At 42.0% G+C, this 17,104-nt stretch overlaps 1 protein-coding gene and 1 long non-coding RNA gene across 2 annotated transcripts in view; one reads left to right on the plus strand and one right to left on the minus strand.

Moving 5' to 3' along the window:
• LOC132911502 (serine/threonine-protein kinase 17B-like) overlaps positions 1 to 8,241 on the plus strand; it is a 62,511-nt gene extending 54,270 nt beyond the window's left edge. Inside the window, exons 4-6 of the mRNA XM_060968176.1 lie at positions 1,440 to 1,566; positions 2,182 to 2,410; positions 4,755 to 8,241. Of these exons, the coding sequence (XP_060824159.1) occupies positions 1,440 to 1,566; positions 2,182 to 2,410; positions 4,755 to 5,769 (1,371 nt within the window). The 3' untranslated portion in view covers positions 5,770 to 8,241. The remainder of the gene's footprint in view (positions 1 to 1,439; positions 1,567 to 2,181; positions 2,411 to 4,754) is intronic.
• The window catches only part of LOC132911533 (uncharacterized), a 245,660-nt gene that overhangs the window by 172,345 nt on the left and 56,211 nt on the right, over positions 1 to 17,104 (minus strand). The window lies entirely within an intron of this gene.

The following is a 17,104-nucleotide window of genomic DNA, read 5'->3' on the forward strand; positions in this document are numbered from 1 at the left end:
TGATATATTGTCAACGACAATACGCTTTTCAAACTCCTAGCTAGAGCGACGATTATGTTTTTAGGAGTCACCGGTTTCAACTTTTAAACGCTGTCCAAAGGAGCGTCATTATCGAGTTTATTAAATGGCCACGTGAAATACTCGAGCGTGGCGATTAATTGCACCGATTAGTCAGCGGGCGAGGTACAGGGAATTAGCTTTTGTTCGATACTTTTAATTAAGTACCACTGTGCGTAGCCATTGGAACGTTTAACTGTAGATCGGTAACTACGTTTTTGTACCCATTGGGAAAAACACACCTGCAGTGGCTGCAACCCAACGTGCTCCCTCTGCGAGCAGATGTTACCACTCCATTATTCGTACTTTTTACACACTACCAAAAGTATCCGAGCACTTTGATATTACACGAATTTGATCAGAATGTAGATATCACTGGTAAATTAATTAGAAGCAAGGTTTAGTAGCGACTCGCAAAGATCAAGATGATTACAACCATCCTCTTATCCGTAATTTGGTCAAAAAAGAAAAAAAAAAAAAAGAAAAAATGAAAAAGAAACAAGTATACGGACTTTCGAGCGATAGTGTACAAAGACAAATTGCCCTACATCGCACAACAATTACTCGTAATTGTCGAATTACAAAGCAAATTACACTTACCTTGACTCAAATATCCTTCCGACTGAAATAACCCTGTCGTATCCTTCCCTCGCACTCACCCGATCAAATAAAAGGAAAAGCAAGCACGAGAGCTCGTTGGTGGTTACGATTAATTATCCCGATTACGTGACAAATGCGTCGTCGAATTGTCGTTTATCAAATAGCTTCAATTAAGTTAAGACATCGCGTACGAACAAGGCATGTAATGATCGCTGAAATCACGATAAGACAGATGGAAAAAACTACTGCGATGCATGTTGTTCGGTTCGCCCAGCACCCGCTGTGCCGTGCGTCGGACCATTTTTGCTGCGAACGCGATTCCCTCGCGCACCCTTCTTTCACTGGCATCAAACGCTCTTAGCTAGTTGATAATCGTAGCGACAAGATCGCTCTAAATAATTCATTCTCGCTGTAAATGTCGTCTGGGTAAAGTATGAAACGGTGTTCTCGTTGAAGAAGCACGAAGTCTCGGGCGTAGATCGCATCGTACGGTTAATCGGGGACGCTTCGGCTGCTTCGGGATAAAATATGATCGTTCCATCTTCTTTCCGAGCGTCCGCGAGCTGCAAGCAATTATACGGAACGACGAAAGAAAATAACGAGCTCTTTTGTCTCCGTTGGCGGTCTGTGGAGATTCTTGAAAGCCTTGGTCGTCGCGAGACCACCGTCCGCCTCGAGAAAAATTCTCTTTTTCATCGCGTGATTTTACTTCTTCGTGAAACTACAGCTTCCTTCTATTATGGCGAATTATGGTTCTAACCTTGTTCGTTCGTTTCTTTCAGCCTCAAAATCTGGTCCTGACCGGCGAGTTCCCAGACTGTGACGTGAAGCTTTGCGACTTTGGTATCTCGCGGTACATCAGCCATGGCGCGGACATACGGGAGATTCTGGGCACGCCCGATTACGTCGGTGAGTAATCCTGACTTCAGCAACGGAAAAAGAATTCGCGTTAAACCGTGGCTCGCTGGATCGTCGATAGTGCTCGAAATTTTCCACTGTCTGTTGAACTCGTAAGTAGGGGAACCTAAAGTACGATAACGTCTTTCATTCTGTTGCAGACCTTGAATTTGTCTGTCTTCGATCCGATAAGAGAATTACGCAGCCTCGAATTTAGAAATTACAAACAATTCGTCGTGTTACTCCGGGTTCCCCTATTTCTCGTCGCCACTAGCCAGTATTCGCACGGTGAATCGAGTCCGCGACTCTCGTTTCATACCGCGTAATTCCATTAGAGAAACAGACCTATCGCATAATTGGACAGAATAAGCCACTTTTTGAGCGGGCAGGAAAACCACACGCGTGGCTTTACGTCGATCATCGACGAAGAGCATCCATTTACGATTACTCTCTGCTATCGCTTTTGACTTGGGTCTAACGGTCGCACAGCCAACTCGAACGAAACCGTCGTTGGACAATGCAACGTCACAAACCGTTGCATTCCCACGACCTGTTCTTCGTCGCGCGCCTTTCGATGCTTCCTTTCCTGGTTTCACACTCAAGTCGCGTCTCTCGCCATCGTTTCAGCCCCAGAAGTGTTGAACTATGAGCCGATCAGCCTGGCAACAGACATGTGGTCCATCGGAGTTCTGTTGTACGTGTTGCTAACGGGATGTTCTCCGTTCGGAGGAGACACGAAGCAGGAAACGTTCTGCAACATCAGCCGATGTCGCCTAGATTTCCCCGACGATCTGTTCGAAGACGTGTCCGAGGAAGCGCGCGATCTCATGCGCAAGCTAATGGTCAAGGATCCAAAGTAAGTATTCTAACGAGATACGTCTACGTATCCGTTTCTCGCTGTTCGAATTCTTTGAGAATGTTCCCGCGAATCTGTATCTCTGTTCCTTGCTGTACAAATTTATTGGAAATATTCCTGCGAATGGCTGCTGTGATCGATCGAGATGAAGTTTGTTGACTCGTCAAATATATGATCATCCCCCATTTATTTCGCTGTAATTTTATTCCGTAATAATTAACATGGAACGTTAACTTTTAAAAAAAGTAGCAACGGACCAGTCCATTGAAAATTATAGCCATCTGTAGAAAAATAATTACAGCAAATTGCCCGAGACCATCCAAATCTTCTTTGAATCATTTTTCATACAGCAGGTAATTTACGAGTAATTTGCAATTGTAAATAAAAATCGGACATATCCTTTATATAGGGAGTCGAATGAGATCGTATATATCAAACGAACCATCTCGCCTCTTTGATGCATGGCAAATTTCATCTTGGTCAACCAGCTGTATCTTCCGAAGGTATTCAGAGCCTTTTTTGGACTGTCCCCCGATGGAAAGCGTGTTACCGGTCGACTCGGACAGCGCATCGTCGTTGGAATGTCGCGATCTAACGTAACGCGATTGCTTTCGTTCCTAGAAGCCAAATAATGCCAACGTACTCGACCTAACTAACAGTGTTCTCGAGATGCACGCGCTGCCTCCACGCGGCCTATCTTCTTTCGCTTCGAGGTAAACGGTAAGCGGTAAACGTTCTCGGTAGGTCGCGCGACACGCTTCCTCGAAGGCATTATTTTCACCAGTGCCGGAATTCTTAGTAGCACGTTCTCCGATAATACTTATCCGCCGACCTCTTTAGTCTTCCATCGAAGTCGCGGCGCTGGCACCGGCGCCTTTTCGCCAGCGATAAACGCGAGGTCAGACGCGAACTCCTTCGTCTCTTTCATAACACGATCTCGAGTTTAGCAGCCGTTGAGCGATGATTTACCTCGAGGCAATCCTGCAGATTCGCGTCGGATGAAATAATTATCGTGATACGTATCCACACTGATACATATCCAGTCGATACAACTATTGGCACCCATTTGATCTGACCTAACTTGCAAAATGAACCACACGTATACGTAACTGTTATTTTTTGTACAAAAAAGGCATTCTTAGTGGAAATATTTTAGAAAACGTGTCAGAACGTGGTCATACTTGTCATATCGAGTTTCCACGAACTTAACGTAAACTTGTGCATAAAGTTTTCTCGACCACATACCGTAACTATGTTTCAAAATATGCCAATATAGCCGTGATAGTCGAATCTCGTTATAACTAGACTGCGAGTTCGTATGCGTTAGGAAATTTGAAATTGCACAAGTCCACGCAATGTACGATAATGCAATATTTAATACGATGTTCAATGGATGACATCAATTTCTATTTAGATTCTGTTTGCTTAATCAGATTCATAAAAGAGTGAATTTGCATAAAAATATGCGGTCTATTTATAACGCTCATAATATATTCGTAAGGGGTTTGTACAAGTGTTCGTATAGGTATTTTCGCGAGGAACTGTATAGAATGTTAAAAGGAAACTTCGCTGCCTCGAAACTCGTAGTTGTTGGTAGGTATCGCGATACCCAGTTCGTCTCTCGCGAGATCTCGCGCAAAGTTATGCCTCGAGGTAAATCTGATCGTGTAGGAGACGTTGTAGGTTTAGAAGCTACGACGAAAGTCTTTAAACTCGATCATTCGGCTTCCTGAATCCGCGCGTACGTGGAAGCAAAACGATCGACATTCCATCGAGACGACTTTCTTCGAAACGGGAAGAAGGACGTTGGCACATCGAACGAGTTCCGCTGAAAAACTCGTAGATTTCCTTATCGTCGACCAGTCGGACAGCTGAAAGGAAGTCTCCATCCGGAATATCCGCGCCCTTCCAACGCGAAAGTTGGCTTATCTCGTTGCCAGCGTGTGTGTTTTATCGTCGAATGTATATGCGTCGTTTTCGTTCCCTTTCCATCCCTACGAAACGCGCGTTACGCAACTACGTAGAGGAGGCCTGTTACCGGAGTCAAGACGTCCCGTGACTTGTGCCGGAAATGGCGACCATTCGTGAAATCGCCATGGTTTGTACAGAATGGGACACATTGTGGGATCGAAAAAAAAAAAAAGAAAAAAAAAAGAAAAGAAATTACAACTATGTATGTGTTTTGATACAAAAGCAACGAGAATGCTTTCGTTGTAACTCAGATTAGTTGCCCCGATAAAAAGCTAATAAATCTATACTTTTTAAATACGACAAATTTTGAAACGTTAATCGAATTCTTATTTGTTCGCTTCGTATTGGTAATCTTAATCCGTTGCTTTTCCAGCGAACGCTTGACCGTCACGGAATGTCTGCAACACCCATGGTTCGGCTCGTTCGACGACCCTCAACCATCATTATCTTTATCCAGCCGCCCAGCGTTGGACCAGTCTCCCATCCAAGATAAATCATCGCAGGAAACAAAATCGTTCTCCAAATCTACCACGAGCGCCGAACACCAAACGACGACAGGATCATCCACGTCCAAGAACGACTCGGAGAAACAGAAAGCGGTGAACGCTTGTCAGGGCATGGAAATGAAACCTTCGGCAAACAGAGCAATTTCCTCGCACACGGAGAACATATATTCAAAATCAAAACTGTCGCCCAAACCCACCAGATTCGGGCTGAGCTCGGATCGCAGGGACACTTTTAAGAGGAACATGGATTCTCTGGCGCAGAAATTTTCCGGCACAGAAATCATGATAATCGAGCCAGTGCCGTCATCCGGTACCACAGTTTCCTCAAACGTAACAAGCAGTACGCAAAGGAGAGCGACAGCCACGCACACGATGCCAGCCGGAGAGGTGTTCAAATGCACACCGGTATTCATCCTGGGCGAAGAGCAACAATGCAGCGACAGTGGCAGCGATTCCGTTTCAGAAATATCGACGGACAGCTCTAGCGACCGAAGCAGTATTTATTCAGACGATTCGTTGGATTTTATCTTGTATGGAAAGAGTCAAGGTAGAGCCAGTTTCCCATTTTCCGCTGCGGAAGCGCCTTCCGACAGATGGGAACAGAGGCACCATACGAGGGTTTGGCCGAGAGAGTGCAACGGAGTGGTGAGCAAAGCTCTCAGCCGTTTTTCTTCAGAAACGTCGAACACGAAGTTCAGCAAAGCTTCCACGCCCCCAACAGTCCATGGTAAAACTGGGTTAGAAGCTCTTCGCGAAAGGGGTGGAAACTTAGTTGTAATTCGTGAACCTGTAAGAGCTGGCAGATACACCAGATACAGCGAAGTACAATGCGAATCGGTGCAAGCACGGATTCGACGATTTCAGGTTCATGGAGCTTCGTAGGCGAGTAAGCGCGTGATCTGTCCGTGAAGGACTTTCTCGAGCAGCTTCAGAGTCCTGGGTCCTCGATGGACAGCAGCAGGATCCTTTGTACATATTACGTTACGGTGTACAGTAAATGTAGTTTCAAGAACGCGTTGCGAGATATCGATAGTCGAAGAAGTACGCTGAAAAGAAAATAGAAAGCTATGGGATAACTGTAAATATTACAACGAGAAAACTTGCGAGTACCGATCGCTCGTGACGCATGTTGTATATAAATTCGGACGACCGAGATTCTACGAGAGAACGGCGGTCGACCGGACCACGTTACTCGAGTTTCGAGGGTTTTATCGTATGTAACGCAAGAGTAAAAAGAAGAGCTTATTAGTTGATTGTGGTACGGTGGTTTATGGAAATATTTGAGCACTTTTAGGATCTTTTTACAAATTTATTATGTGCCGGTTATACGATACGTTTTAAAATTTTGTTAGAACTGCGACGAGACACGATTTTCGTGACCGAATTGCTAATATAATTGGAGTACTCGTGTTCTATTTTATAGTACTATCGAAATTTCGAAAAGTCTCGTATAACACACATGGTAAATTCACAGAAATTTTCTACAACGTGTACTCAAATAATTGTATAAATTATTGCATGTAGATTGGATTTAAGGTGGCAGCAAGAGTTTCAAGCGAAACGTATCGACAGCTCGTTGTCTGCCATTACCGATAGACTGACCGGCCGTCCTTTCGAACTGTGAGATAGAAAAAAGAAAAAAAAAAAAAAGAAAAAAAGAAAAACGCGAGTTACGCGTTCGATGCATCGAGTTGCTCGCGTTACGAAAGTGGAAGATTGGTTCGTCTCGTCTTCTCTTGTCTCGCCTCTTCTCTCAACAATGTTTCACGCGAGGTCGACACTTGCGATAGTTACGCAACTGGGTAAATGTCAGGCATATGTCAGACTTTGTTCGGAATTCTAGAGTAACAGCGAACGTGTATAAAGTAAAATGGCGCGCGAGCAGCTCGATGCTGAGCGGCGAGTTTGCCCAACCTAGCCATAATATTATTAGTCGCTGTATAGATCGTCGTGATAACAGTAACTCGAACTACCTGGAGCTCCGTTCCACGGATCTCGCTAAAATTTCAATCCGATAACATGGGTGCCTTTACCGTATACGTTTAAGAGAAGTCGTGCCCCAGTCGCTTAAGCCATTAATGACCAAGCACAATAAATAGAACAGTAAAGGTAACACATATAAAAATCTATTAAATTCATGGTATTCGCTATCGTATTCGCTGGACTGTGGATTTTTATGCTCTTATGGGAAATTGAACTCTTAGAGGCTATCGTAAGTGAAAATTTACCAGAGTACATCTTTCGTAAACAAAGATACTGACAAAGATAACGAAGTGGGATTAAATGTGTTTTTACTTTTAAAATTTAATGTTTTTGAATTTAAAAAGTAGAATTAAGAATAAAAAAGGTTATTGATTGCTATTGTTGCAAGTAATAACATTACTTTGTTATTTATTATACAGAACGGTAAGATCGAAAGAAAATTTCACTCGCGATAGTAACTCCAGTAACACTCGAGAGTAAAAGATGCAAAGATACGTAGAATTCACACAATGGGCAAAAGTATATAAAATATCCAAGATACCGTACTCGTTAGAATATTTAAAAAGTAAAACAATTCTCCATCTATGCGATCATTTTTTTCATTCTGTCGAGAAAAATATGAATCTGCATAAAGATCTGCAATCTGGGATACAATTCTATAATGTAAATTGAAAAGAAAAAATAAATTGCAACGCTGGCTCTTGATGGGTTAAGTCCTGTAGCGTGAACGAAGCATACGCGTGCATGTAGATATAGAAATGTACGAGATACACGGGGTAGAATCTCGCGTATGAATATTTCTGCGTGTACAGGCAGTGAACTGTACGCGACTGATCGCAAGCATTAACCGCGCACTCGTAGTGCCTGCTTTTGTCTGTCCCGTTCGTAGTAGCGTATCTCTCTCCGCGGAAACACGGCTCGTTACGCCGGAAGAAAAATGAACGCGTGCACGATGGAAGAGCGTGGTGAGAGAACGAATCGATGCTTCCAAGAAGAGTCGGGTGAACGAGTCAAAGAAATCTCTCTCCAGTCTGAATAGAGTGCCTTAGTCGTACGGACGATTTAATCAATCGTGCCGACGATCGATCGAAATTGAGAGCCTAGACTAGCTTTAGGCGTCTCCAATTCTTCTCGTTGGATCGATATCGTCTCTCGAGGGAGATCGGTCTGATGCCTCGTATCACAACGACCTGCCCTGCTAAATATCGCGCTGCAACACTCAAAAATGAACCTGTTAGCTGAATTACGTTTAACCAAATGCTCCTAGAATCCTGAAACGAAAAGTAAAATATACACGTGGTCTTACCAGTGCTTCAAAACCAATCACCGCTTATTTTAATAATTCTCCTGTTTAGTCGGTAAAGTGACATTTAAATCAGAAAATCGACGAAGATGATCCAGTTTTTCGAACCATGGCATGTTAAAACGCTACGTCATTAAAAAACGCGAGAGTGATAAAATTAACAAAGATAAACTGATCGTGTTCCTCTTCTGTGATCTTTCGAATAATAAACGACGCGAATGATATATTTATTCTTAAGTAAAATGAAACAACGCGTAAAGGGATAGGAGATTTCTAGATGGAGAAATCACGTTTTCGAGTTCCTTCTTCGGTTAACAGGTTGACGTTTGAAGAAGCCTTTCCTTCTGCCTCTTTTCTTCTCCTACTACACATCTAGGATCTGTCGCATCTCAACGACTCAAGATACATCGCGAAACTACTGCCGTTAGTACTAAACGAGTCTTTTAGCCATTGAAATATGTATCCAGGGCGAGTTTCGTTGCGAGAAATGAAACGATCGATAGCTCTCGTCGAGCGAAATCCAGATTTTTTCAATTCTGCGCAAGTTGGCGAGTACGAAACACATAAATGTATAATGTATACATATCTACGTAGACGAAGTACGAGGACGAACGCTGAAAAAAATCTCGTGGAGCTTTCACTTCCGTGGTAGAAGGGAACGTTCCGTAAATACTAGTCATATAGTTGCTCGTGCTTTTGTTCGAATTCGTTCGTTTCCCTCTGACTAGCCGCTTTAAATCGCGGTATAATTCTCAACGTACAGTGCCTTTAGAAACATTTACACAGGGATGGAGGAACGAGAACGTTCGAGCAGGAGGGACGAGCACACGATCGAAATGACGAGAATCGCGCGTCGATGTCGAAACAACCATCCGACGAAGCAGCAGCGATGATGCCTATAGAAAATCGAAAATACGTTTGGAATCGCGATCGACCGAATCGCTTTGCGTCGTTGTTTCGTGTAACCGAGTTCCTCGTAGATCGAGGAATCGAATCTTTTCCGACTTCGCGAATATTGTTAATAGACTGCGGATTTTTATACATTTGTAGCAAGTTTAATTATCACTTAATCCAGTTGTCTTTCTCGCTTCCCCTTCGTGTACATACTTTCGGATATCTTCCTCCTAGATCGTAAAATATTTTATTCGCGAAAGATGTGAAATATAGGAAATATTACAAATAAATATTTAAACGTTATCCATATATTTTATGTATTGAATTATAATTTTTATTAGAAAAAGAAACAACCACCAATATATCGTAATTGTTGTATAATATTTAACGAACAAGACAAATCTCTGCTACGATCCCAGCATTCTCGATCTCTTCGTAAAGTTATGAATTTGTATAAATATCCGTAGTCTAATTATTATCGCGGTGTGAGGCGTTCGTCCTTTGAAGTTCCGAGACGCACACTATCGAGATACGCGAACGCACGACACGAGACACACAGGGAATATCTGACGTCTGACACGAATACAATATCTTGTCGTAGAGTATGAACATAATGAGCAAATGAAAGAACGTGAGAGTGCGTGTTGCGTGATTTCACGATTGCCTCTGAGAATCAAAGAAAATCATAGAGACCTGTAATATAGTTTTGCTACGATGATAGAGAAAAAGGGCGTGCATCCGAAGCGAGCCGGTTTGCTATTTCTCGGGGCCAATGCGTTATTATTTATTTCCGTCTACTTTTCTGTCCGATATCGTATTTAATTATCCCGCGTGTCGCGTTTTATTCTCGTGGCTGTTTAGTCCGATCGTTGGCCCTCGCAGAAGGGGTGCCGTTTCTCTGCCCTTTCACTCGGGCGCGCCCTGTTCTCCGATCTAATCGATTTATCATTATTATTATTATTATTATTATTATTATTATTATTATTATTATCATTACAATTATTATTATTAATATTATTATTATTACTATTGCTATTATTATTACTATTATTATTATTACACTATTATTGTAATGTTATTAATTTCGAGATCAATTACGATGAGAAGTATAGCGCATGTAGATGCTATTAAGATCTTCTGTAAATATTTCTCTGTCATTGTATTAATTTTAATAACATGCGAAATAAATCACTCGTTCAAATCATTGATACTCATATTTTTACGTACGAGTATTGGCACGCCTACCGATATTTCATGTAAATGCACGCCACAAGCGAAAGACAGGATAATACAAAAGGATGATACCCGCAGGAGTTTAAATAAATGGCTAAATAGAAATTCTTAAAATTTACCAGAGTTTTCCAGTAAATGAAACGAATAGGTATTGTAACACCTACTACCAGCTACTGCTAGTCACAGATAACAGATACCATTCACATACGGAAAATGGTGGATAAAGTGTCACACTCGGTGAGTCCGAGTTTTTTCCATACAGAGAACCAACGTTCCCCAAGAACGTCGGTTTTCTTTTCATCCTATAAATAGGTAGACATTTATAGCAGCCAGGTGACACGATGATTCACTGGTTGGATTTCCTGCCGAGACAAAAGTCACTGTTAAGCCCATTCTAATCTGACGCCTAGCGCGGCAAGTTCAACCTTTGCGCGTTTTATGGTTGCTCGCGTAAACGGAAAGGGATTTACTATTCGATACGAGATGTATAATTGCCAGCTTGTTCTGCTCGCATTGCACAATCTGCGACCAGTATGACCACGCACCGTGCAGATTTCTCTTACTCGTACTCTCGATGGAAAGGACATTTGTTTTACCGTAACTCTGACAAGAGAGACCCACGTTTATACGGTAAAGATTAAACAAATTGTGAATCAACAGGAGGTTTAAAGCAACTGCCGTAGGGATTAGAAGCAACAAAGAAAGCGATCGAACGTGACATTTAGCTTCGTCCATTGATCTTTTCTCGTTGGAAATTTCATCGTGAAACGAGCCACGAAATTCAACGTCGTTTAAAATCGTCGACGAAAGAGACAGAGGAAGGCGGGTTGCAAGACACTCAAACGTAGAAACGAGGAATTTTGGTCGGTGAAGGGTAACCCAGGCGAACAATAAAAGCGTATAAATTCGCAAAAGCAGCTCGGACAAAAATGGAATCGCGGTGGCCTGTAATTACGGTGCTAACACGCCGCTTTTGTCGGCGACCATTTAATGTTGGCGCGCGACGCTGCAGTCAGAGTTTTTTTTCCCCTATAACTGAAACTCTTGACGTGGACTCGCGGGCTAACCTACACGCTAATTAACGAATCATAGTCGGCAGGCACGACTGCGTCGCCTTATTCGACCTCGGCAGGTGCTGCGCGAACGTTTCCCGGGCGTTGATTTAGCAATTCCTAGGCGCCAGGAGACGCCGAGCGATCGTGTGCCCTGAGGCAGCTTCCATTAACGGAAACGACTCGAAACCACGCGTTAATGTCCATCAGAAATATCAAACGTATAGCAAGCCGGAGGAAAAGGGAAACGAATTGAGTTTCGAGAAACGATTTTCTTTAATAATTCGCTTGGATCTATAGGATTCGGAATATACGATACAGTGGATATGGGATATGGGTAGGAGATAAAGAATATGAAATGTTAAACGTGGAATGAACGTAGTGTGCTGCGAAAGTGTAAAGATATTTCTTAGAGATACTAAATATGGAATGTGGAATACGAAAAAGGGAATATGAAATATGGTGAATGGAATGGAGAGATGAAATGTGGGGAATAAAAAGAAAAGTATGGGATTGGAACTAAATGTGGGATAAATATAATGCGCTGCGGAAGTGCAAAGATATTTCTTAAAGATACTAAATATGGAATGTGGAATACGAAAAAGGGAATATGAAATATGGTGAATGAAATGGAGAGATGAAATGTGGGGAATAAAAAAAAAGTATGAGTTTGGAATTAAATGTGGGATAAATATAATGCGCAGCGAAAGTGTAAAGATATTTCTTAGAGATATTGAATATGGAATATGGAATACGAAAAAGGGAATATGAAATATGGCGAATGGAATGGAGAGATGAAATGTGGGGAATAAAAAAGAAGTACGGGTTTGGAATTAAATGTGGGATAAATATAATGCGCTGCAGAAGTGTAAAAATATTTTTTAAAGATACTGAATATGGTATATGGAATACGAGAAAGGGAATATGAAATATATCGCACGGTATGAAGAGATGAGATGTGGGGAATAAAAAAGAAGTACGAGTTTGGAATTAAATGTGGAATAAATATAATGCGCTGCGGAAGTGTAAAGATACTTCTTAAAGATACTGAATATGGAATATGAAATACGAGAAAGGAAATATGAAATATGGCGAATGAAATGAAGAGATAAAATGTGGGGAATAAGAAAGAAGTGCAGGTTTGGAATTAAATGTGGGATAAATATAATGCGCTGCGGAAGTGTAAAGATATTTCTTAAAGATACTGAATATGGAATATGAAATACGAGAAAGGGAATTTGAAATATGGCGAATGGAATGGAGAGACGAAATGTGAGGAATAAAAAAGAAGTACATTAAATGTGGGATAAATATAATGCGCCGTGAAAGTGTGAAGATATTTCTTAGTGATATTGAATATGGGATATGGAATACGAGAAAGAATATGAAATATATCGTACGGTATGAAGAGATAAAATGTGTAGAATGAGAAAAAAGATACGAGTTAGGAATACTAGTTGCGAGATAAGATACACATAGGAAATATGAAATGTAGAACGAGGAAATGGATATAGGACAGTGGATGTTAGATATTAAATTTTCGATATAGAGTATGTGAATAGCGTGGGATAGAGATCGTGAGATCTAATATGGAAATTTATAAGTATTATGGTAATTTACCCAATTGTAATGGTAATTTTTATCCAATGGTAATTTACTCAATTGGGTATTGCTCGTGGGACGTGAGAGGTTTGACGTTTGACGTAGAAGATGGCATAGGATTCGCGCAAGAATTGAAAGCAAGAGGTTTAACGAGAAGTTGTGCAGGCTTTCGGGAAGGTAAAATATTTAACGACAGGACGAGATAAATGTCGCGAATCCTTTTGAACGGAGAAGTTGCAAATTCTGGCAATGTATCGAGGCAGTGGACATTAATCGGACGCCAAGTATGGCTGTAACTCGGTTATTAGACACGAGCCGGTCGTTCCTATTGTGTCTAATTCTTGGATCGTAAATCGTAGAGAAGTTGCACGTGCATGCTGTGCACGTCGTGCATTACGGAGCAACCAGCGCACGCATCATACAGTCCTTTATGGTAGTCGGTAATTTGCATTCTCCGTGAATACTGGCGCATGTCTCCTTCGTTGTGTAAATAATGCCTGGTTGTCTCGTTTGCGAATCTAACGAGTTTGAATCTGTCTCCGCGACCCGTCATCTCGACCGATCGTTCCCGCGCGTTAATTAGAAAAAGAACATTTCTGATCTTCTCGGAGAAAGGTTCGCGTAGAGTTCAAATGTGACAGCGATCGAATCACGTAACTTCTAATAAAATGGGCAGAATACAGCGAAATTTAACTCGAACGAAATAACGAGCTTTCAAGTATGACATAATACACACAGTTAACGAATATCAACTCCGTTTATTATGTTAATCTTAATTGCAACATTCGGTTATACTTATCCTAAGTGCACTAAGTGTTTCCTGACTTATGCACGATAGCGTTGTATATGCTTACTTTTAATTTTATCGGATTCTCTGCAAAATATATAAATTTGTAAATTAATAAATTTCCATCGTCGCGTGCGATCCTGAATTTACAGAGGTATTTGACTCGTTAAACGCTAGGAAACGTCGGTTTAATTGCCGCAGCAATACGCTTAACTACGTTGCGTTGGCGAGTTGCAGATAACGCAGCGTCGTAATAAATAACATCGGACTAATTGGCTACCAGAAGATCCCGTCCATTTTTTATACGAGTTTGATGTCCGTTTTATCTTCTCGACGATTTATCGTAACGAAAAATTTGGATAACGAATAAGCTATTATCGTAATCGAATCTTGGATCGACTGTGTCGAATGGCTGGGCAATAAGTTATCCTTTTAACAGCAGAGATAAAACACGACGATGTACTAGTGCCGTTAACGCCAAACCCATGAAAACAAGCAACCTGACTATGCAAATACACTTGACAGGAAAATTAAAGGATCGTTAACTTTTGGTCGAAAAATCGTGCATCTTCCAACTGCTGCAACTTCGTAATTTCTTCAGAACATATCGTACGACGAATTGTGACAACGGCCGAGTATATACGCATATATGAGATACATAAAAAATGTATTTGTCTTGATGATAGTGAAATTGTTTAATTTTCATTTCGTACTTATGAAAAAGCTGAGAGCGCCTGAAGCGGAGCTTTTTCTCTTTCAAGGGAACTGGCGCGGATTGTTCTCCGCTTTATCCACGGAGCCACGATAATTCAAAATTCGATTATACGTCGGCGAATAATTAACGAGCCTTTAATTTCACCGCGAGGTGTACTTGGAAACGACGCGCGGTGAATTATACGTTCGCTAACATCCCAAAAACGACGTTATTTATTACAGAAGCGTGGAGCGATCCTATCGATGTTACGCTTATTGGTCGACACGCTTTTTCCAGAAATTAAACGGTCCTTTCCTTCGTTAAACATTTCTCGAGCGAGCGGCATAAATTAAGCGAGACGTTGTCTCGAAGGCGAACTGGAAGAGTCTGGTTTTCGTTTTTCCGCGATAAAAGTGAGACGTTCCGATCTGATTGCCGCGAAACGCGTCAACGCAACGTATCGAATCGAGGACGTTGCCGCGAATAACGAGCCATCCGAGTACCAATAATGACGCGCCGCTAGAATTTATTGCACCTGCCGGGTAAACCTATAAACAGAGATCATTAAGCACTACGGCGACGTTCGCTTGACGGTTCGGACGAGGTTCAATCGTCGTCGGGTAATTGATTTCGTTCGTCCAGAGAGAAGAGATGCACGGCCTCGGCTTCACGCTCCCGCTTACCACTTTAATGGCGGTTTTCCGTAAATGGCGGTTTTCCGCGAGATCACTGATCGAGAACTGGCTACCGCCAAGGAAATACGTACGCTGCCGGCCATAAGTGATAGAACACCTGATCATATCTAGCAAAATTTCACTGCTTTTCGTTGCTTTTATCGTCCAATTATTTTATTGTAAATCTGTTGGTTAATTCGCGTTATACGCGTTATACAGCGTAGAATGACGGCGATTGAAATAAAATTTATTAGAGTTTGCCAGGTAGGTGTCTACGCAGCACGTCGAGTAAGCAATCTGAATATCGTGTTCTAACTTTCTATGTCTAATTTCCAGTTTATCGCGTACCTGTTTCTCCGCTTAATCCGATCGACAACGGCTACGATTTCGTCGAATTGTCAGAAACGTAGACACGTCGTGCGAACTTTGCCTTCGTTCGTATCGAAGCTTTACACTGCTTGACGACGATGGAACCATCTCCGACTCTGACAAAAGGTCTTGTCTGCCATTTTACGCGTTCTCTGGAACATTCACTCGGACACATTACGTATTCATAGTTTTCTATTTTTTTGTCGCAGAATCTCCGAACAACAGCTGGCGAATTAACGTACGGTGAAAGGGGAGACACGTAAGAGAACATTTTGTTTCACGCCACGAAGGTGAACGTCATAGGAAGCTGCAAAAAAGTGCTTGCGAATTCGTCATTGAAAGTAGACGAGCGGTGGATAAGCGAGCAATTATCCTTGGCGAGATCGCGATCGAACACGTCGTTGCTAATTGTCGGTACTAATTGCTTGTCACCACTCTCGCGATCATGTGATATTCGTACGCATGTACGTTTTCTCAGCTAGATAACAAATACTGCTGGGAATACGACGTTCCACGTATTCGTGATTCGCGCGTGTCACACCGCGTAATCGGCCGGGGCGAAACACGATGGCAAATCGACCGAGTACGGACAAAACTCGTTGAATCAGAGAACAAAGCGAGAAGAGAGAGGTTTGTCGCAGCTCGGCCAAGACGAAACCTTAAAAAGGTGAAGGACGGACGAATATTTCAGTAGACGAGTTTAGAACGGCGTGTACAAGTTTCTGATCAGATCGATCTTTCGCTTCGTTGTTCCAAAAATGGCAAATAAAAGAATTTTTCTAACTAATATCGGATATGAGAGAACGACACGTAAAAGGACAATGCAACAAAGAAACACTGCCGTGTATAGTTCTACGTATTAAGATTTTCTAAAATATCGTTTCTGGAATATACAGTGAAAATTCTATCCAACCTTCCGCAACGCCATCATAGATCGTCTTGAATAGCGTCTTCCTCGGAAGAAGAAACGTTCGAAAGATGCCAAATATTTTTGCAAATCGAACATTTCACCTTTTTTGTATGTACACCACATCGATGCAGAACGTTACGTTTGTCCAATAAAAGCTTCGTCCACCTTTCGTCGTTTCAATGTTACAGCTCGATCCAGTTACGAGAAACACCTCGTAAACGTTTAATTGTCTCGTAACAAACGAGTAAAATCTCTATATATATTCCTCGGACCTTTTTGAACGGCTCGTTAATCGATTTCTCCTTAGAGAAGACTCGATCAGGAAAGACCTTTGCGTATCCTTTCGGTGTGGGATCGAGCATCCTTGTCGTTATTGCAGTCGATCCATAACAGCGAACGCGGAATCTTTATCCGCCATATAGGTTAAAGAAGTTCCGACGAGGAAGTCCCGTTTCGAACGATCAAAACGATCTTAGTGAAATTTACGGTTCGAAAAGTGGAGACAATGCTGGACGCTATAGGAAATATGACGAAGCACGCGCAACTTGGCGTACTCCGCTGGAATCGAGATCGACACCTCGACTCGTTTCCAAGAAGCGATGTAATCGGGCATGGAAATCTCGAAGGTAAGACCCCCACGCGTTCATTAACATATTAACGCTTTTACAATCGTGCTCGTATCTCGTTTCACTATCGTGACTCGAGCTCTCCATCTA

The sequence above is a fragment of the Bombus pascuorum genome, chromosome 10, assembly GCF_905332965.1.
Source record: "Bombus pascuorum chromosome 10, iyBomPasc1.1, whole genome shotgun sequence".
In the NCBI taxonomy this organism is placed as follows: Eukaryota; Metazoa; Arthropoda; class Insecta; order Hymenoptera; family Apidae; genus Bombus; species Bombus pascuorum.